This window comes from Taudactylus pleione, unplaced genomic scaffold (genome assembly GCF_031769625.1).
Source record: "Taudactylus pleione unplaced genomic scaffold, aTauple2 ptg000391l, whole genome shotgun sequence".
Lineage (NCBI taxonomy): Eukaryota > Metazoa > Chordata > Amphibia > Anura > Myobatrachidae > Taudactylus > Taudactylus pleione.
In genome coordinates, this window is record NW_028284792.1 from 14,154,547 (window position 1) to 14,176,472 (window position 21,926).

Genomic DNA, 21,926 nt, shown 5'->3' on the forward strand with positions numbered 1-21,926 from the left:
TAAGTATTAGGATTTTTTATTTTTTATTAAGTGGCTTCACTATAGTGGGGCATTACTAAAGGGGGCACTACTACTGGGGGCATTACTCAGAGGACTTTAGTATTGGGGGCATTACTCATGGGGCACTACTACTGGGGGCATTACTCAGGGGGCTCTATTACTGGGGGAATTACTATTGGGGGCATTTATTCAGGGGGCACTACTACTGGGGGCATTACTATTTGGGGCATTACTCAGGGGGCACTACCACTGGAGGAATTACTTTTGGGGGCACTACGTCTCTCCCATAGTTAGAGGAGCAGCCACGCGGACCAGATGGCAGCGGACGCGGGAGCAGAGTTTAAGGTAAGTATTAGGGTTTTTTATTTTTAATTAAGTGGCTTCACTATAGGGGTCATTACTACTGGGGTCACTATTCAGGGGGCACTACTACTGGGGGCATTACTCAGGTATCACAACCCTGGCTAGTTTTCACCTTTTGCCTTGAGACTTACCCCTGTCAGCTGTCCCGTGGATCTGTATGTGTAATCCGCCTGGGAGATCTGTCCTGATCATGCTGGCTGCAGCACTTCTGTGTATGCATTTGGACTGTGCTCTCCTTTCCACAGCGATTGTTCACCTGGGCCCTCCTCTGTCTGTGAACACTGCTAGCCTTGAGGGAAATTGAGGGAAAAATGTGGGGTTCCCCCTACTTTCCTATAACCAGCACCGAGCTGAACCAGCTGGGGTGGTAATGCCATAGGGAGAACACAGTGCAGGGTCCCCCTGCCAGTGCTTAAAGTGGTACTAGAGAAGTGGTGGAACTCACCGCCCCCCTCGGTACCTTTTCAATAAAGGGACAGCGGCGCGCGCCCAAAAAAAGGTCGTGGTCTCAAGAGAAAGGGGCGTGGTCACACAATAGTATTTCCGATTCAAATTATGCCACACAGTAGCACAATCTTGATTCACATTACACCACATAGTAGTGTCCCTTATTCATGTATGACACACAGCAGTGCCACTTTTACACAATGCCCACATTTGTGCCTTTTATACACAATTCCCACAGTAGTAGTGCCTCTTATACAATGCCCACAGCAGTAGTGCCCCTTACACATAATGCCCACTGTAGTATTGCCCCTTATGCAATGCTCACTGTAGTGGTGCTCCTTATGCAGTGCCCCCAGTAGAGGTAGTGCCACTTATGCAGTGCCCACAGTGGTAGTGCCCCTTATGCAGAGCCCACAGTAGTGGTAGTTCCCCTTATGCAGTGCCCTTAGTAGTGGTGCCCCTTATGCACTGCCCCCAGTAGCGGTAGTGCCTCTCGTGCAGTGCCCCCAGTAGTGGTGGTACCACTTATGCAGTGCCCACAGTGATAATGCCCCTTATGCAGAGCCCACAGTAGTGGTAGTGCCCCTGCAGTGCCCACAGTGGCAGTGCCCCTTATGCAGAGCCCACAGTAGTGGTGCCCCTTATGCAGAGCATTCAGTAGTAATGCCCCCTGTAGCAGTGCCGCCAATAGTAGTTTCCCCAATGGTAATGCCCCCAATAGTAGTGCCACCTGAGTAATGACCCCAATAGTAATGCCCCCTGAGTAAAGCCCCCAGTAGTAATGTCCCCAGTAGTAATACCTCCAGTAGTAGTGCCCCATGAGTAATGCCCCCAGTAGTAGTGACCCCTGAATAATGTCCCCAGTAATAGTGCCCCCTGAGTAATGCCCTCAGCAGTAGTGCCCCCTGAGTAATGCCCCACAGTAGTAGTGCCCCTTGAGTAATGCCCCCAATAGTAAAGTCCACTGATGTCACGGTTGGAGTCTGAGAATTACCTGACTCAGGTGTTTAATTGGATTCAGCGGAGACCGGCTTGACTGGAACCATGGTTGAGGTAAATAGCTCTATTTGCAAAATAATTGTATAGCAGTGAGAACTACCTTTGGTGATAAATAACAGGAACAGGAAACTTGTAACGTTGGAGTGGAACCAGTAGAAGACTTGGAGAAACCGGACCGAGACTGGCAGGAAGACTTGCTGAACTGGACAGGATATCAGTAGGTGACTTGGAGGAACCGGACTGGGACCGGCAGGAAGATTAGCCGAGTAGACTGAAGGAAAGAGTCTTCCAATAATCGCTGAACCTGGAAAAGAAACTGTAGACTTGAAACTTAAGTGAACTGGTACTGGATCTCCAGATAGGAGTAATGAGGTTTGAACTTGAAGGATTTGGAACTTGACTCTGGACTGGAATAATGTGGATCGGACTGAAGAACTTGGACTTGGATTCCGGACTGGAGTAACGTGGACTGAGCTGGTGAACTTGGAACTTGACTCCGGACTGGAGTAATGAGAATTGAACTGGTGAACTTGGAACTTGGAGTTGGCTCCGGACTGGAGCAATATGGAATGAACTTGGAGCTGGATCTGACTCCGGACTGGAGTAGAGTGGAATGGATAATTTTGAACTTGGATCTGACTCCGGACAGGAGTAGAGCGGAATGGGTAACTTGGAACTTGGATCTGACTCCGGACTGGAGTAGAGCGGAATGGGTAACTTGGAACTTGGATCTGAGTCCGGACTGGAGTAGAGCGGAATGGGTAACTTGGAACATGGAACTTGGATCTGACTCTGGACTGGAGTAGAGCGGATTGGGTAACTTGGAACTGACTCCGCACTGGAGTAGCATGGAATGAACTTACAACTTGGAACTGACTCCACACTGGAGTAGCATGGAATGAACGTGTAACTTAGAAGCAAAGGTTTCACACTAGGAACTCAGGAACACAGGTCATGCTGCAGCAGGACCTCTGGATATGCCAGGTATTGCTGTTAGCAGGATTTCTGGATATACCAGGTATTGCTGTAAGCAGGATTTCTGGATATACCAAGTATTGCTGTAAGCAGGATTTCTGGATATACCAGGTATTGCTGTAAGCAGGATTTCTGGATATACCATGTATTGCTGTAAGCAGGATTTCTGGATGAACTGGTATAGGAACCAGCAGGAGCAGGAGCCTGGAATACCTTTGTACTCAGAAGTAGCACGAACTATACACCACGGGAAGTAACGAGATGTTCAGGCCCAGAATGCTATCAGAGGAGGATGTATATATCCTGGGTCTGGCAGGAATTGGTGGGTATGATCAGGTGGTCTGGTAGTAGCACTCTGAGTGGCGGAGGGCACAACATGCAGAGGGAGCAATCATCTCCGCAGCGCTGGGAGTCAGACCTACACCTGCTATTCCAATCAAGGCTAGCAGTGTTCACAGACAGATGAGGGCCCAGGTGAACAATCGCTGTGGAAAGGAGAGCACAGTCCAAATGCATACACAGAAGTGCTGCAGCCAGCATGATCAGGACAGATCTCCCAGGCGGATTACACATACAGATCCACGGGACAGCTGACAGGGGTAAGTCTCAAGGCAAAAGGTGAAAACTAGCCAGGGTTGTGATACCTGAGTAATGCCCCCAGTAGTAGTGCCCCCTGAATAGTGACCCCAGTAGTAATGACCCCTATAGTGAAGCCACTTAATTAAAAATAAAAAACCCTAATACTTACCTTAAACTCTGCTCCCGCGTCCGCTGCCATCTGGTCCGCGTGGCTGCTCCTCTAACTATGGGAGAGACGTAGTGCCCCCAAAAGTAATTCCTCCAGTGGTAGTGCCCCCTGAGTAATGCCCCAAATAGTAATGCCCCCAGTAGTAGTGCCCCCTGAATAAATGCCCCCAATAGTAATTCCCCCAGTAATAGAGCCCCCTGAGTAATGCCCCCAGTAGTAGTGCCCCATGAGTAATGCCCCCAATACTAAAGTCCTCTGAGTAATGCCCCCAGTAGTAGTGCCCCCTTTAGTAATGCCCCACTATAGTGAAGCCACTTAATAAAAAATAAAAAATCCTAATACTTACCTTAAGCCCGGCTCCCGCATCCGCTGCCGTCTAGTCCGCGTGGCTGCTCCTCTAACTATGGGAGAGACATCATGACGTCTTTCCCATAGTGCACTGCGGGAGTAGGAAGCCGCTGGCTCTGCGGGGAGGGAGCCGGGCGCCCGCTGGTAACAAAATCTCAGCGGGTGCCCAGCAAATGGAGCCTCCCTGCGGCGCTGAGCTATGGTGGGGAAGGTGGAACTGGTTCCATCTCCAAATAGAAGTGACAGAACGCAGTTCCACCCCGTTCCAGCCCACTTTAACCCCTGCCCCCTGCCAATGCATTCACCAACCCCAAACTGGTTAACCCAGGGCCAACAATCCTTGGAAAGTGGGGACCCAAAAAAAATAAAATGGGGTCTCCCCTCCCGAGGATCAACCAGCTCTGGGGTCTTCCCCACACCCCTGGTGGTAATGGGTGCAGGGGTAATGGGTTAAATATAAAAATAATATTGTTCTTTAGAGTGGGACTACAGGTCCCAGCAAGCCACAAATGCCAGCAGGCCACTGGCATTTGTACTCTCACTACTTACCCCTACTACGTGGCATAGGTCGGTCTTTTTCTCCAGTAGGCATCCAGAGGCTTGACAACACAAAGAAACAAAGACCCGATTCCACGGACATGGAAGCACTGTATGTACAGCACTTCCCTGAGAATGACAGGTCCCCACATAGGTTCCTTCACCTCAGCGCTGAATTGCTAAGAGTCAGACCTCTTTCAGCCAATCAGCATCCAGTTTCTATGGCAGTGGCCGCTGTGTCTCCCTGCTATGTCTTTACCACCCCAGTTGGCTATGCCTGGTGCTGGTTATAGAAAAATAGGTGATACCCCACACCGATTTTACTCCCAATTTTCCTGTACCAGAATAGGCACAAAGGTCCAGGGCTGGTTATGCTTTTTTGGGGCTGACACCACACCGTTTTTAAAATACATTTTTAAGCCTTTATTACACTTGTAGTAACACAGAAGCACTGCACAGATCAAACTGATCCATGCAGTACTTCGGCAGAACACGCAACTCACAGGCAGGTCTATTGATTTCTTCTATTCTGTTCCATGTTCTATCATGTTTTTAAACACGATTCTCAGTAATTCTGTGAGTTGTATTCCTGTCTATGGAAAGTACTTGCGTGTTGGTTTAATGGTGTATTGACTTCTATTTACGTGATTTGCCGTCTATTTCCTGAGGACCGAGTTTGCTAAACCACTGGTTTAGTACCTCATATTTTTACTTCACTTTGTATTAATAACAGTTCTTCAGCTTAAAAAATATATATTATTAATGTTTGATAGAAACTATAATGTCACCCTCACATATAGGAATCAGATAGAAAGAGAGTTTTGCTTTAATTGCCTTTAAACACAACCAACTAGATTCCTGTGGGTAAATTTACTAAGAATTATGTTTGCGTATGAAAAAAATATATGCTGGGCATCACTGAGACTCGAGTGTGTTTTTCACACTCAAACACACGATTTATTAAGAATCGTGTTTGCTTGTTTATTTTGATTCGATGGTCTATGTCAGGGATGGGGAACCTCAGGCCCGGGGGCCGTATACGGCCCACGGAGTCATTTGGTCTGGCCCTCTGAACTTTTTTTTCTGCTAGCCTTATCTGACTAGCAGGGTGCCTAGAATGGCACCCTGCAGCCAGAATCTATGCATCAGTGCTGCCTGGAGCGTCCTTAGGGCGCTTCAGGTGGTCACAGCGCTGCCCTTACAGCTCCCTGGAGCATCCTCAGGATGCTCCAGGCATTGCTGTAATCACCGGCGATTGTGGCCCCGCCCATGTGACATCACACGGAGGGGGCATGGTCTTCCCCTGGTCAGCGAATAATGTTCTATATATCAAAATGGCCCTCAGCTGAAAAAAGGTTTCCCACCCCTGGTCTATGCTATCATGTTTGATCATGTGAAAGTTAATTCGTATTGGCCTGAAAACAATAGACATGTTCTGTCGAAGCACTGCACAGATCAGTGTTATCTGTACAGTGCTTCTTTGTTATAGGTGTAATAAAGGGTTAATGATTAAAAAAAAAAGGTGGTCCGTTCCCCCCAAAATAAATTGAGGGAAAAATGTGGGGTTCCCCCTACTTTCCTATAACCAGCACCGAGCTGAACCAGCTGGGGTGGTAATGCCATAGGGAGAACACAGTGCAGGGTCCCCCTGCCAGTGCTTAAAGTGGTACTAGAGAAGTGGTGGAACTCACCGCCCCCCTCGGTACCTTTTCAAATGACTCCGTGGGCCGTATACGGCCCCCGGGCCTGAGGTTCCCCATCCCTGACATAGGCCATCGAATCAAAATAAACAAGCAAACACGATTCTTAATAAATCGTGTGTTTGAGTGTGAAAAACACACTCGAGTCTCAGTGATGCCCAGCATATATTTTTTTCATACGCAAACATAATTCTTAGTAAATTTACCCACAGGAATCTAGTTGGTTGTGTTTAAAGGCAATTAAAGCAAAACTCTCTTTCTATCTGATTCCTATATGTGAGGGTGACATTATAGTTTCTATCAAATATTAATAATATATATTTTTTAAGCTGAAGAACTGTTATTAATACAAAGTGAAGTAAAAATATGAGGTACTAAACCAGTGGTTTAGCAAACTCGGTCCTCAGGACCCCACACAAGTCCCATTTTCCAAATAACCGAGCAGGTGCACAGGTGTAGTCATTACTTACTGATACATTTTATAAGATCAACAGGTGGAACTAATTATTTCACTTGTGATTCTGTGAGGAGACCTGAAAAATATGCACTGTTTGGGATCCCGAGGGACCGAGTTTGAGAACCTGTGTACTACACTATGGAATTTATGATAACCCTATGGCAATTCTGCTCCGGATTCCCAGCTGTGTGCTACAGAGTAAAAAAAAAAATCTCTATTCCCTGCCTTAAAAATAAACGAGTGTCGGTCCATGTTTTAGAGATACCACTTTTTTGAATTATGCAATTATTATTAGTGCAGTTAAGTTTTGTCTCAGTTAAGTTTGGATCTGAAAATCTTATTGGCTAACTGGCTAGCACGTGTTTTGGATAGCCAATAAGATAAATCTGAGCTTGCGCTAATTTGATGAAAAGAACTGTGTAAAACCGAACCGTTCATCTCTTTGATTATTATATGCATAATAATTGCATAATATATGCAATTATTATGCATATATTATGAATTGCTTTTTTCGTAATCCAATGTTATTTCAAGTTAAATATGTATAACGTATTTGAAATGTTTACATGTAACTATGTATCAGCTTAAAATTGGTGGGTTTTTTTTCTAAAGTTTTGGTGACTTACATGTTTCAAAATGAACACAAATAAACAAAAACAACAACAACAATCTGCCAGAACTTTTATAAAATGTATAAGAATATGAGCATTATTTCTTAGTGCTGGAATCTATCATAAAGAATACCTCCGATTATTTTCTAATTAGATAATCAGGACAATTTAGTCCAAGTACCTATCGACCTAAACCTTGCCCCAGCCACACACACACTTTCCAGCCGTGGAAATTGTGAAAATAAATGTTGTGCCCATTTCTGGACGATGACAGAGTAGTGGCTTAGCGAATGGACTGAGATGGTCCATCTTATGGGCATGTTATTGGAGTGTCACGGTCATGTTGGTGAAAGTGGATGCATATACAGGCACTCAACCACTCACATAGGAGACCATACATGGACAAAGAACTGCACCTGCCAGAGGGCTGGTGCAAATTTCAATGGTGGGACCAATGTCACATCTAAAGATGCCGTCAATCTACAGCTGTGTCCACATACATCTTACTTCCTTGCACATTAAACAGCACTTCTAGTCATGCCATGACTCGGCAGTGCAAAGAGTCTTTTCGTTCAACTTTTTCCTGTCAAATGCGTCTTATACGCAAAGTGATGTGAATAGGATGCACAAGCTGCTGATTAAAATGATATGCAACATGCCTATATTGTATGTGCAACTGCGGCTGTATCTGCATGTAAAATGCTACGCTACAGTGTCACAGCCGCTGACACTGTAACGTAGCATTTCGCATGCAGGTACAGCCGCAGTTGCACACAGAATATAAGCATGCCACATATCATTTTAATCAGCAGAAGTTGCTTGTGCGTCCTATTCACTTTGCTTTGCGAATAAGACACATTTGACAGTAAACAATCATACGAAAAAACGTTTGGCGCTACCCAGTTGTGTGTCGCTCAGGCAATATGTTTAACTCTACTTGTAGTGTACAGATGTAAGATGTATGTGGACAACACATCTGTATATCTCTGAATTTACAGATGCTGAGTGAGAATCTCAGTCCTTGCACATTTTGATGCACAAATGTACATCAGGTAAGGGCTTTGTAGTTGCATTGGCATATAGTCGCAGACAGTCGCTATCAATAGACGCAGATACGGACACTCCTTTGTCTGATTTAGAATCAGCCCCTAAGTACTTTTCACAGTCTTTCCTCTTCCACCAGGATCAGTCCCTTTATATCCCTGGAGGCAATGAAGATCCTCCTCCACTCACTGTTCATCTCTAGACTGTAATACTATAACCTCTTGTAATCTGGCCTCCCTGACTCCTGGCAGGACGCTCGCAAGCAGGTCGATGGTACCCAAATGCGCATGCTGACGACGGAGGGAGCTCCGTCGTGCGCAGGCCCGAGACCCGGATAGCGACAGCCATGCTGTCGCTCAGGGTCTCGCACCAAAGGGGGCGTGCTGTCGATGGTGAGCGGCAGCACGCCCCCTTTGGTGGGCATGCCGGGGGCATGGCTGCCAGACGGAGGCATTCCCATGGGAACGCCTACCGTGTGGGTCCGGCCCCACTGACATCACTAGTGATGTCAGTGGGAGTGATTTTGGCTCTGATAGAGCCAAAATCACTCCAGGGCTTGCGGCAGCGAGACCCTACCACAGGGTCTCGTCGCAAGCCTGATGGTTGCGATGGTCTTGACAATCGCGACCATCATCATGGACGCTCGCATAAGCTGTGGGTGGTAACCCACAGCTATGCGAGCGTCCAAAAGGCTGCTCCAAATTTAACTAGGACGGCCCTGATTCAGAGCGAGCGCTCTGGTCAGAGCGTCCGGCTCTGAATCAGGGCCACTGTTTTCAATGTTGCTGCTTGTTTCATCTTCCTACCAAACTGCTTCTGCCATCCCTCTCCACCAGGCCCTACACTGGCTCCCCTTCAGAATCCACTTTAAACTCCTCACACTCACCTATAAAGCCCTCAACCAGTCCTCTCCCCACTAAATTTTCCAACCTCATCTCCCTCCACATTCCCACCTACCTGCTTTACTCTGCCAATGACTGCCACCTTTCCTCTGAACTTATTGCCTCCTCCCACTCCCACCTCCAAGATTTCACCCATCACCGATGCTCCTCACCACTTTCACTCTCCCTTCCAATTTTCCAAAGCTTCAAATAGGCTACCAAAAACCCACTATTTTATTAAAGTTTATCAGCTGTCATTATAACATACGTCTTTATGCTCATCACTCACTGTCTCTACCCTCTGTGTCAACATTGTTAGGTACACTGCCTGCTACTGACTCCACCCACTGTGTTGTGGAAGGGTAACTCGCTGCCACCACCAGACTTCTACATGAGCACCTGAAAGCACTTGCCCCCACTCAGGCTCCTACACACAATACCACAGCGGGTAAGACTGCCAGGGTCTCTTCAGTCAAACAAGCTACTGTATGTGGAAATTTAACATTGTCCCTAATTGGCAGTAGGTCGTGGTTATTCTGTGCATGAGAGCATTTGGGAAGTCAGTGCCTGGAAGTATAAAAAGGTGGGTGTTATCTCTCTCTAATAGTTATATCCAGCAATCTTTCCCCCAGGGGCATGCTGCTCCCTCTGGCTGAAAATGGGCACCAGAGATAGGCAGTCCCTGGGGAAACAGTTGCTTTGCTACTGAGTTGGAGCCCTTTGAAGCTCCATTGCAGCAATTACCTGGCTTTGACCCCCAATTCCCCCTGCAATTCATGAACTAAAATTTTAATACATTTTATTTGTACACTGCATTTAAATATCTTATTTTAACTTGCTATATACAGCAGTCACAGCCCCTAGAACCAGTACTTTAGCCATCTGCGTGCTGGCAGTACCCAATCCCCAGATTACTTTATCATGTATGGTGCCTGGTGCTCAACAAGGGAGCAGATCAGTGGTGATTTGGTGTTGAGCACATCTTCCACGGGTGTACGTGGCAATGAGTGGGTGTCACCATAGGGTTAAAATGCTAACTTGTGATTTCTGCATGACTAGCAGATATCTTGTGTGAGGACAGTGTAGGAGTTATCACATCTTTGTACACACACAACAGAATGGCAAACTGACCTTGAAGATAAAATTACCTTAAACAGTGAGTCATGGTGTTATGTATTTCTTTCTCTGTGTCTGTAGAGGTGGGTACACACTATAGCGATGTATCTGCAGATCGAGTGATCTGCAGATATATCTGCAGATGATGGTCGTTCAAACACACTGAATGGCCATCATCTGCATGCTGCAGTGGGTCAGGCCGGCTTGGGTGCGGGTATGGGGCATGGCTTAACCGCTGGACTTCGTGGTCACGCCCCCTTAAAACCCATTTGCAGCGCAGTGCTGTGCACTGGGGAGGGGGAGCTGGTGCACAGCTAATGGGGGGCGCGATCACCGCGATCGCTCCCCCCCTTTGGCATAGGAGACTCTCCAGCTGCTGCTTTAGCAGCCTTGGACAGTCTCCCAGTGCAGCTCAGCACACAGCAGCGTGTGCTGGGCTGCTGTGACCTGAGGGATGGGGAGCGGTGCCGGACCCAGGTAATTAGTACCTCCTCGCACCTCCCCCCTCTCAGCACCCCTGTGTACAGGTGATCGGGTGATCGGCTGATCGCCCGTACAGACTTGCCGATGGTCAGATATGTCTGCAGACATATCTGTTCATTGGTGGTGCAGCACAGCCAATGCGATATGTCTGTGAACAACGTCGTTCACAGACATATCGTCTGTACACACTGGCCGACGGGGGCACGATATATTGGCCGATCAATTGATCGGCCAATATATCAGCCAGTGTGTAACCAGCATTACACAGAAAGGACACACGCTAAGCATTATGGGCCAATTATAATGCCTGCTAGAACCAGATTCCATAGGGAATAAAGAAAGTGTATGAAGGGTGGTTTCCCTATGTTCAGAGGGATTTGACTTAAGGTGGGTACACACTGCAAAGATATATCTGCAGATCGAGTGATCTGCAGATATAGCTATAGATGATGGTCATTCATATACACTGAATGACCATCATCTTCCAGTCAGCCGCAGTTCCCGCTGGTCGGGGGTCGCCCCGCGACCCCTTCCCTGCAACTACCGCTGCAGGTGTACAGGAGGTCGGCTGATCACCCGTACACACAGCACGATGACCCAGTACATCTGCAGATGTATCTGTCCATCGGCTGTGCAGCACAGCCAACGCGATATGTCTGTGAACGATGTTGTTCACAGACATATCGCTGGTACACAACGGCCGACGGGCACCAGATATATTGGCTGATTATTGATCGGCCAATATATTTGTCAGTGTGTACTCATCTTAAAACAGATTTTCTGAGCACCATATGTCATTAAGTGTCCCCTTCAGATGAATTGAGGATATGAAAAGAAATTATATTGTATTGCATGCTATTTTAGTTTTCATCACTTTTATGCACCACTAAACTATGGGCCATATTCAATTAGGCGTAAAAAGCTGAGATCCGTGAAAAAGTATCGCGGATCGGGGCTTTTCGCTTGTCGGAAACTTATCTCTGTATTCAATTCCAGCCGGGTTTCGCGTACATCGGAAAGTTAATGCAATGTGATAGGCGAAAAAGATTTGCCTCTGAATAGTAGGAGAAAAGAAGTGCAAAATTTTTATTTTGGGGTGCAAAGGTGGGGAAACCACTCAGCACCATTGGGACAGCCCCCCAAAGGACAACTGTGTCAAAAAATTCAAGGAAAAAACTTGAGAACACCCCAAAAAAGTACTTTCATTTGGGGGGCAAAAAAGCACAAAGTGGGGGGACTAGCATAAAAACTAGTGAAATATGGTTCTGGGGCTCTAAGAAGAGGAAAAGTGTTTTTGGGATTGCAGGTGCTTGTATGACAGAGAAATTTCACTTTTATTAAAACCACTGTAGAGATATTAAAATATGCTTGCACCCATTTTCAGGTACCCAAATTTGACAGGACTACTTATTTTCACCAAAACATACTGCTTAATGCCATTCTTCACCACTTGTGCAAAGACGTTAATAAGTATCTATTGAAACAAATTAAGTACCCCAAACATTTTTATTAGGGCTATTCGGGCACTACTACATTGATCCCCAATGTTTCTGCATCTTTTTTGGGGGTTCAGGCTTATTTCCCCATTTCTGACAGCACTTTCCGCCTGTCCGACTTCGCGGCTTGCCGTTTTTGCATGGTTTGGAATTGAATAGCGAGAATAGTGGACGCAAAACTAATTGAATATGGTCCTATATTTCTATATCTTTATGAACAGTAATACTGAGTTTAAAAGTATATTTACTGACTGACATAGAATAATTTGACTGACACTTGTCAATCAAAGTGGTAAAGGATTACAGTGGGTGTTTGTAGGATAGTATGCAGCAGCACACTATGCACACCCCTGGGTTTGTGACCATGCCTCCATCATATTAAAATGGCCACGCCCAGTCCTGATTCACAGATCTGCAATGTTAGAATGTCTAAGATTGTGGCACAGAGTCTTCAGGTTCTCTTGCCAAAATGATTGCATCCCTCACAGACTGGCTTTATCAAATGCAGGTCATCGGTGCGTAATATGAGGCAATTAATTGCGGTTTTGACAAAATCACTTTAAACTGGAAATGGTCAGACTTTGCTGGTAAGCTGTGATTCGGACAAGGCCTTTGCTAGGGTCTGCAGGACACAATTGTTGAGGGTACTACATCTTAGGAATTTTGGTGCAAATTTTGTCAGTCTATTTAGACCATTATATAACAACCCTATGGCATTTTGACTATTAAACTTGGCATTGGAAACACTTATTAGACATTTCTATAAATATGTAGAATGGCAGGGTATTAAAATTGGCACATTAGAAATGAAGTACCGTATATACTCAAGTATAAGCCGAGTTTTTCAGCACATTTTTTGTGCTGAAAAAGTACCCCCTCGGCTTATACTCGAGTGAAGTGTGTAGCGCTGACCGGACGTAGTTCGGTCAGCGCTACACAGCACAAACAAAACACACAGCCACCGGAGCCGGCAGCTGTGTGTTTGTTGTAATCAGCTGCCGCTGAGAGTCTGTCAGACTCTCAGCGGCTGCTGCTGCTCCACTGCGGAAGCCATCTTCCGGCTCCCGCAGTGGGTAATGGGAGAGACGTCATGGGTAATGATGTCTCTCCCATTCAAAGCGGCCGGAGGAGCTGTTAGCGGCGGGGCCAGGAGCGGGCGTTTCAGGTAAGTGATTTCTTTTTATTCTTATACCGTCTCTCTCTACTGGGGGGGGACTACTGGGGGCCCTGCCAGGGGGCGATTACTACAGGGGTCACTACCAGGGGGCGATTACTACAGGGGTCACTACCAGGGGGCGATTACTACAGGGGGCACTACCAGGGGGGGATTACTACAGGGGGCACTAAAAGGGGGGATTACCACTGGGGGAACTACCAGGGGGGGATTACTACTGGGGGCACTAAAAGGGGGGATTACCACTGGGGGCACTACCAGGGGGGGATTACTACTGGGGGCACTGAAAGGGGGGATTACCACTGGGGGCACAACCAGGGGGAATTACTACTGGGGCACTACCAGCTGCTGCATTTCCCACCTTAGGCTTATACTCGAGTCAATAAGTTTTCCCAGTTTTTTGTGGTAAAAGTAGGTACCTCGACTTATATTCGGGTCGACTTATACTCGAGTATATACGGTATCCGCATATGCGGATGATCTTTTATTATATTTTACAAATCCTCAAGCTGCTTTTCGCAGCTTCCTAAAAATATTGCAGGATTTTCATAATATCTCAGGATTTCTGGTGAATACTACAAAAATGGACGCTTTAGCATTACACAAAGCTGCACGAAGAAATTGAAGGAGTCATTCCCCTTTAGATGGGCCAACAATGCCCTGAAATACTTGGGAATTAATATTCCAGTTAACCCATTTAATATATATAGAGAACTTTTCTGACCTGATCCGCCAGACGTTGAAAGACTATTACGCAGTTGCTGTATCCGTTACAAATGCTGCCTCTGTTATTTTTGGATATGGATTTAAAGATATTAAATACAGCAATTGGCAAATTCATTTGTGCGAATAAAACACCTAGGATATCCCTATTCAAACTGAGTCAATCTCCCACTAAGGGAGGGATTAATTTGCCATGTTTGTGTACATACGCCCTTGCAGCAAATTACAGATATGCAGTGGATTGGTTGAGAGATACAGATAAATTTGCCAGTACGACATCAGAACAAGCTATGAGTCCAGCAATATCTCTTCCAAGCCTTTTACATATGTGACCCTCCACATATCCTAAACATATATCTCAGAATCTATTATTAATTACCACTTGTACTGCTTGGAGATTGACATTATCTTGGATGGGTGTCTCGACTAATTCTCGTTTCTCCCCTTAAACTACAATGTAGTCTTTGATAGAGGTTTTATATATCAACTGTTTTTACTTCTTGGTATCACAGGGGTCTCCGTTTAATACACCAATTTCTAGATCAAGATACTATGCAAATTCTTACATACGATCAATTAACACCAGCATATCCGCAAATTTTAATACCATTGTTTACATACTATCAAATCTGTAGTTTTATCAACAAGGTGTTGTCTAAATTATCGAATGATGATACCGTTTGTGGTATTGATAATGTATTGCATTGCTGTACATCAATGGACTGCTCGACTTCATACATTTATACTCATGTAATGTATCAAATAAATTTAGAGAAACTCACTACAGGTTTATCTACATGGAAAGGTGAATTCCCTAATATATCATTAGATGATATTCTTGACACCTTTGTTAAATTAAATAAAAAACTTGTATTAACAATGGGGGTGATTCAATTCAACGCGAATTGAATAGCGCCGGGAGCGAGCTCACGGATCTATTCAATTCAGTGCGCTGTGTGGTCGGAGAATGCCGGTTATCGCAGTCATTGCGCCTTAACAAGGGGGTTAAGGCGCGGTAACCGGCATTCTCTGACCAAAGTGCCGGGAGTGCGGCTGTTAGCTCTGCGCTATGTAGAAAAACAGCCACTAACGCGGGACTTTGGTCGGATTTCTCCTCGCATCCCCAGGGGGGTGCGAGAAGAATCCTTAGCGCGTCCAAACAGCGCAGTGTATTGAATAGCTTCAGGAGTCCCTCCCGTCGCTATTCAATAGTGCATTGAATTGAATTCCCCCCATTGTATGCAGAAATGAAACACTATAGACAGTATACATTTCAACAATGTTGCGAAATAAGACATAATTGATATACTGTATACTAAAAAACAGAAATAGTTGTAAAAAGCTGGAATCCACTGTGTTAAATCTCTTATACCCACGTTCTTTCCTATATAACACAAATTACTTAATTTGATAGGAGTTTCTTCAGATTCTAATTGTTTTAAATGTGCACATTTGGAAGCAGATTTGATGCATTGTATGTAACATACATATTTATACCCATTGCAACAAAGAACGTGGGTATAAGAGATTTAACACAGTGGATTCCAGCTTTTTACAACTATTTCTGTTTTTTAGTATACAGTATATCAATTATGTCTTATTTCGCAACATTGTTGAAATGTATACTGTCTATAGTGTTTTATATGGGAATGTTTGTTCCTTTTTAATATATTGTGATTGATTTAAGAAATATTAAATGATTACTTGAAATTGTGAGTTGATTATACACTTTTATTCGAATATTGGAAAATAGGCACTCTATTATTTATTTGTTGCAAATACAGGTGAAACTGATAAGCAAAGGTGCAATTACCTAGCCTTACACCCTGCGTGGCGGCACTACCTGCCCACCCCTATTTACGGCCATGGGGCAGTATCACCGAAAAACTAAGTTTTCTGGGTGGATTGGGTGGAGTTTGGGCATATTGTGATGGGGCCTATTTTGCTACGATTTGAAATGGATTCACAATGCCACCTTGACTCTGGGCCGTAACCAGGGTAGTGCGCCCTGTGCCATGGCACAGGGCACCGCAGGGCAGGGGGCGCTGTTCAGTCCTGTCAATTTTCCTGTTTATTATCATTCTCTCTTGTAACTTTCCTCTTCTTTTATCCCCAGCATCCCCTGGCTGCCCCAGAAGTACCCCTATGTCTTACCTGGCCTTTCCCCATGAAGCCGTGGTTCTGTTTCAGGTGTACTATCTTATGTCCCTATTTAAAATGCTCTATCTGGCACAGGGCACCAAAAAGTCTAGTTACGGCTCTGCCTTGACTTATATATGTCTTTGGATATCCTGTTAACTGCATTTGGCTAGAGTTCTAATTGGACAATGTGATTTGACCATATAAATGTTATATTGGTAAACTCATTTAGAGGTGCAGTTCTGCTAATGGAATAAACACAATGACATTTACAAATGTGAAAATTTAACTGACTATAGTCCTGTTGCTTTGACTTATTTAAGATATGCATGTGGCTTGAATACACAGTAGATTAGGAGGAAAATTAAAAACTTTAATGTATCCATCATTCTTTCTACAGTACTTCTTAAGGTTGCCATACATAAGCAATAACAAAAAAAATTCTGATTGAAAGTTAAGGTTTGTTCAATCCACCAAACAATTCACATATCTTACAGATATTTTTCAGCGATTTGCAGATCATTTTCAGGAAAGACAGATCTGCCAATCTTGAAAGACCCATCATTTTGCTGGTAGTGGTCTGCAAATTGGCTGATTGTTACCATACCCTAGCAATCTACAGCACAGATTGGTCTGTGAAATCCAACATGTTGGACAACCTGATTCACCAATTCCAATCACTTTTTGGTCAGAATCTATGAACTGTAAACTCCATATATTGCAGAATTTTTTACACAATTGTCTGCAAAATGCAGAATTGCCACAAATGATTAATGATGTAGAGGGACCCTAACATTCATTGTCTTAATTCAGTTTTTAATGTGGGACTAAGCCTAAAATCTTAATACAACTATGGTATTTTAACATTTTATTCATAAGGAGAATGTACAGTATGTATATGATTCTGGTATACAGTAAGCAACATTTTTGATTGATCTGTGAGTTCTACAATGAAATAATTTATTGTTTGCTGGCTGTGGACTGCAATAATGATCTTCCCTACTATGGACCATATTTATCAACTATCAGGTTTTAGAACCAATACATATATTTTTTTATTGCTGCTTATTGATGTACCAAACATCATATCCAGGATCAGGGGCTCCAACAAAAGCCCGTCCCTGTGATCACTGTACTCTCAGTATCTGGACCCCTGTGCGCTACTGCACATGCATGGTCTGTTGACTGTGCATGTGTGAGCGGGGAGTGCCGGAAAGGATCCCTCTCCCGGTACTGTTTGCATAATGTAGCCCATGTGCTACAATGGTCAATGCCATCTAGCATTTGGTAAATCCGACAGCATACAGTAGTATCCACCATAGAAACCTATGGATGCTGCTTAGCGGACAGAACTGGAGATGCCACAGCAGATATTGGAGATATCTGCTGTGGACCCTCCAAGTTAAATGCAGGGGATGAATAATATTTGTGGGTACCCTCCAAAAAAAACTGTTCTCAGGTGATAGCCAACAAATACTCTTTAATAAATATGCCATTTAAGCAGTAATATAAGAGTAACCTGAACGAAAAGAAATCCACATAGTAACAGACATGCTTTACTCTAATTGTTTGGGTTATTGTTGAGAAAAGTGTACTATGTAAATAGTGGATTGAAAATTATAATGTGCAATAACACACATTGCAGCACAAGCAAGTTTAATTATTGTCTAAAGACTATAACTACTGTAGGGTTGTTGGACTTTCACAGAAATATGGCAATGTTCAATGGACGGCATCTGAATGATTTTCTAAAAATACCTTTAAGTAAACAAAAACACACAGTACATTTCACCCTCCTCAGAAATCTGTCAAAATATTTTTCTTTTATTCATTATCTAGATTTGTTACCTGCTGCCATTTCCTCCCTAAACAGTGGCTCAGGTATGGAACACAGGGGCCTATTCATCATCAGGGGCTGTATGGCCCCCGATGATTAATTATCCACCTCGCCACAGGGGATACTTATGTATCCACCTCGCCATTCATCATTGCTCCGGTGTAGGGACAGCTGCTCCGAAAAGTAGCTGTCCCCGCGATTAGTAGCACTGCTACAGAAGTAGCAGCATTACTTACCTCTTCCCGCGCCGGCATCTGCCATAAGTGACCAGAGTCACGCATGTGCAAAGCCACCAGGGAGGCAGTCAGGAGGTGGCAAAGGGATCCAATCAGATCCCTCCTCGAAATCCCCGGAACTCCTTCCCAAAGGAAGGAGCGGGGCTACGAGAACACGTGCCATATAAATATGGTGATTGTTTTGTCAGGCAAACTCCAAAAACTTTAAGTTTTGAGTTTGCTGAATATCAGGTGGTGCTATCGGACCCCTGATGATGAATGGCCTGTTACATTAAATATGATGAAACTAGCGCTTCCGTATGGTTAACGGGCCATTTTAGTTATGATGAATAGGCCCCTGAGGGAGCAGTAAATTCCACAACATGTTTACAGTGTAACAATAAATATGGCCTCTGTCATTGCATTTTGGGGTTAAGATACAAACATGGTTAACTTCTGTCACTAACACACAGTTGTCCTTATTTAATTAGTTATTTAATTATTTATTTAAAACACCATTATTGTTTTATATTCAGATGGCCAGTCCATATGCATGTTGTTGAATATAAGCAGCACACCATAGCATACGTAATAGTTATGTGACATCAGTGATGACAGTACAGTATAAGAGACTTACCTAAGGCAGAAAGTATTGCAGCAGCCCAGAACATCTCTCCCATTAGTGCAGGGATAAAGAGCAGGCCTCCCATTCTTCTCCCATAGATCTGCTGGAAAGGATCCAGCATAGTTACATATCCCTTGGATCTCATGGGTTTAGCAAAGAACAGGCCACCTAGAGAAAAAAAAAAAATATATGTTTATGTCATAGAGAATATACATGTAGAGGCTATATCTATAGTTGTGCTGCCAGAAGTGACATTGCTGACATAATTAATAGATCCCCTATGGTTTACTAAGCAGTAGTGGCAAGTCATGTATTTATGTTGCTATTTATTAACGTACAATTGTGTAAGCTGTAATGCACTACTCAGATATCAATATTTTTTTTACATTTAAATGAAGTAATGATAGAAACACATAGCGCAAAACAAAAGTGTGTATAACTATTCTGTTTACTTAAGTACATAATTATATACAGAAATACACCAGATAATTGCTGGCGGTCAGCACTCCATATGGTGGTTATCTACCACTGCTGTTAATTGGCTGAACATTATGGGATCCTAGTTCAGTAACAGCTGGAACACATATATGCCTGTATTTGTGGATTCTAACATGTGCCCAGGTATAAGCAGAAACGAGGATTCATTGTTGGTCATTATTCCCTTGTTTCAGCAAAACATAATTGCCAGATGACCTAACAAATTCTCTCAAGCTTATGAATAATTATTCAAACTTAAATAATTAAATAATATGAACATTTTGCTTCATGCTATGACATCTTTAGGTCCCATGCAGATGGAGATGGTGGGACACTCTAATCATTATAGAAAGGCATAGGTTTCTGCATCTTTAAGATATTATATAATTAAACTGATATAGGTATGCAATAATATTCAATGCATGTGTTTTGTTTTTCTATTAAGATCATTCTTTGTAAGAGAAGTCTATTGCTGGCACGATAACACTGGTAGAGGTGGGAGTATCATATACTAAAGATTATAGGGTTAACTGCAATTGCTTAAATGACATGTGCCCTTGTGTACTGTTATAAACTTAAAAATCAAGGGTGGCATTGAATATTTTCCCCATCTTAAGTATTTAAATGTTTAACTCTTTTATTCTAGAATACAAAGAGAAGGGATTGGTTAAATGTCAAAGGGCAGTTAGTGACATCACTGCATAGCACATTAATTCAGATTACAATAAATTGTAACCCTTTATATGTGTGCTACTTTGTTATTATTGTGATTGGAATAACAGCATCGTGCATGACAATGGGAGGTGTGTTCAGTCATACATGAGTCATAGTAATGTGATTATATATATATATATATATATATATATAATGTTATTGTGTAGAATAATCATTCATAGTATATAAAACTAAACTTTCATTTTTACACAGCTTTTTTTTTAGTGCATTGTTTCATTAAAATTGTGTCCTAACCGGACTACCATTGCATTATGTTTTATAGGACCTATCAGGGCTGATATAAAACAGGACACTGCCTGAAGGCTTGAAAAGATTATTTAAGTGCAGCATCTTAATGGAACATGGATAGATATGTCTGCTTATTAAATTAGCCGTGCATTAACCTTCCTATCTCCCTGATATTTGTATTCCTCAGCTCTTATTTGATTTGAGGATAACCACAGTGAGTTTTGACTGAGACAAATATCAATACATGTAATTCAATTGTGACTTACCTACAATAAGACTGATGGAGTAGCCAATTGGTGCTTGAGCCCATGCAAGCCCATACCCTGACACATACACAGCTTCTGCAGTCCCATTGATATATCCTCCACCTACCCATGTAGCTAATACATGGAAATACAAAATTAAACATAAGCAAAGTATATTACAATCTACATATTTATCTTAATATTTAAATTCTTGTGATAAGCATATCATGCAATAATTTTTAGTATTACTACTACTATTATTGTAGCTTTTAAAAAATCAATCTTTAATCTACATGTGTTTAAGTATATTGGTTAATTGGTTACTTGCAAAGTAACTGCATAACCAGCTATTTAACATTACACAACTCTGAGCATTGGTAAGAAAATACTGACACAGCTATTCATTCCATCATTAGCATGAATGATGTCTCTATGAACACTTTATAGACAGGAAGATGGGCAAACATCAGGATATATGTATAGTATGTGTTTTAAAATATCTACAATGCATGCACTGACAAACGAAAACCAACAACTTACCAATTACTATATAAAAAAATTTAAAATCTGCAGAAAGTACTTTATTGCTGACATAATACACACATACACACACATATTATTTCCCAGATACTGTACTTCACTCAGGAACCTCTCCCTCTTGATGCTATTAACTACACACTGCACCAAACATACTAATAATGTACGCAGGACTTAAAGTCATTATTATATTTATATACATTGTGTAGTCAGACAAGATACTTATTAGTACATTTAATTTGATCCTCACCAGTCATAGTAAAAGCACCAACGAGCAGTCCTATATCTCTGCCACCCACAATAATCCCTTCCCGGGGATCTCCATCACCACGCGAGTTCTTAGTTCTCCAGGCAGCCCAGATGCCCACGAACAGAATAGCTAGATAGAAGATAATTATTGCCACCAGCCCCTCCACATGGAAAGCCATCTTCTTCTGGTGTCCGGCTATTTCATCAGTATCTCTTGGAGGGTACAGCACTCTCCTCCGCCGTACATATATAACTAGGGGACAGATAAAGCACGGTGTAACTAACTCAGAAGCGTCTGCAGAGCTTGTAATAAGCAGAAAGTCACAGACAAATATCAACAAGTCAGTCACCTGTAAGTAGCTGTCTCTATCTGTGCTGTAATCAGTCACACCCGCCTGTAGCACTGCTGTGTATGTCTCTGTATCATTCCAGCACTGCCAGGCACTGCTCCCCTGTCTCTCTGACAAGGTGTGTCACTGCTTACTTGGATGCATGTCTTATTGCCTTAAAAAGGGAAACATATATACCGGAATAGTA

General features: G+C 43.3%; 1 protein-coding gene across 1 annotated transcript in view; it reads right to left on the reverse strand.

Annotated features, from left to right (window-relative positions):
* SLC5A7 (solute carrier family 5 member 7) overlaps positions 1-21,568 on the reverse strand; it is a 41,042-nt gene extending 19,474 nt beyond the window's left edge. The window contains exons 1-3 of the mRNA XM_088445867.1: positions 21,391-21,568; positions 20,625-20,738; positions 18,931-19,086 (exon numbers count right to left, since the gene is read on the reverse strand). Of these exons, the coding sequence (XP_088301993.1) occupies positions 18,931-19,086; positions 20,625-20,738; positions 21,391-21,568 (448 nt within the window). The remainder of the gene's footprint in view (positions 1-18,930; positions 19,087-20,624; positions 20,739-21,390) is intronic.
* Between the last annotated feature and the right edge of the window lie 358 nt (positions 21,569-21,926).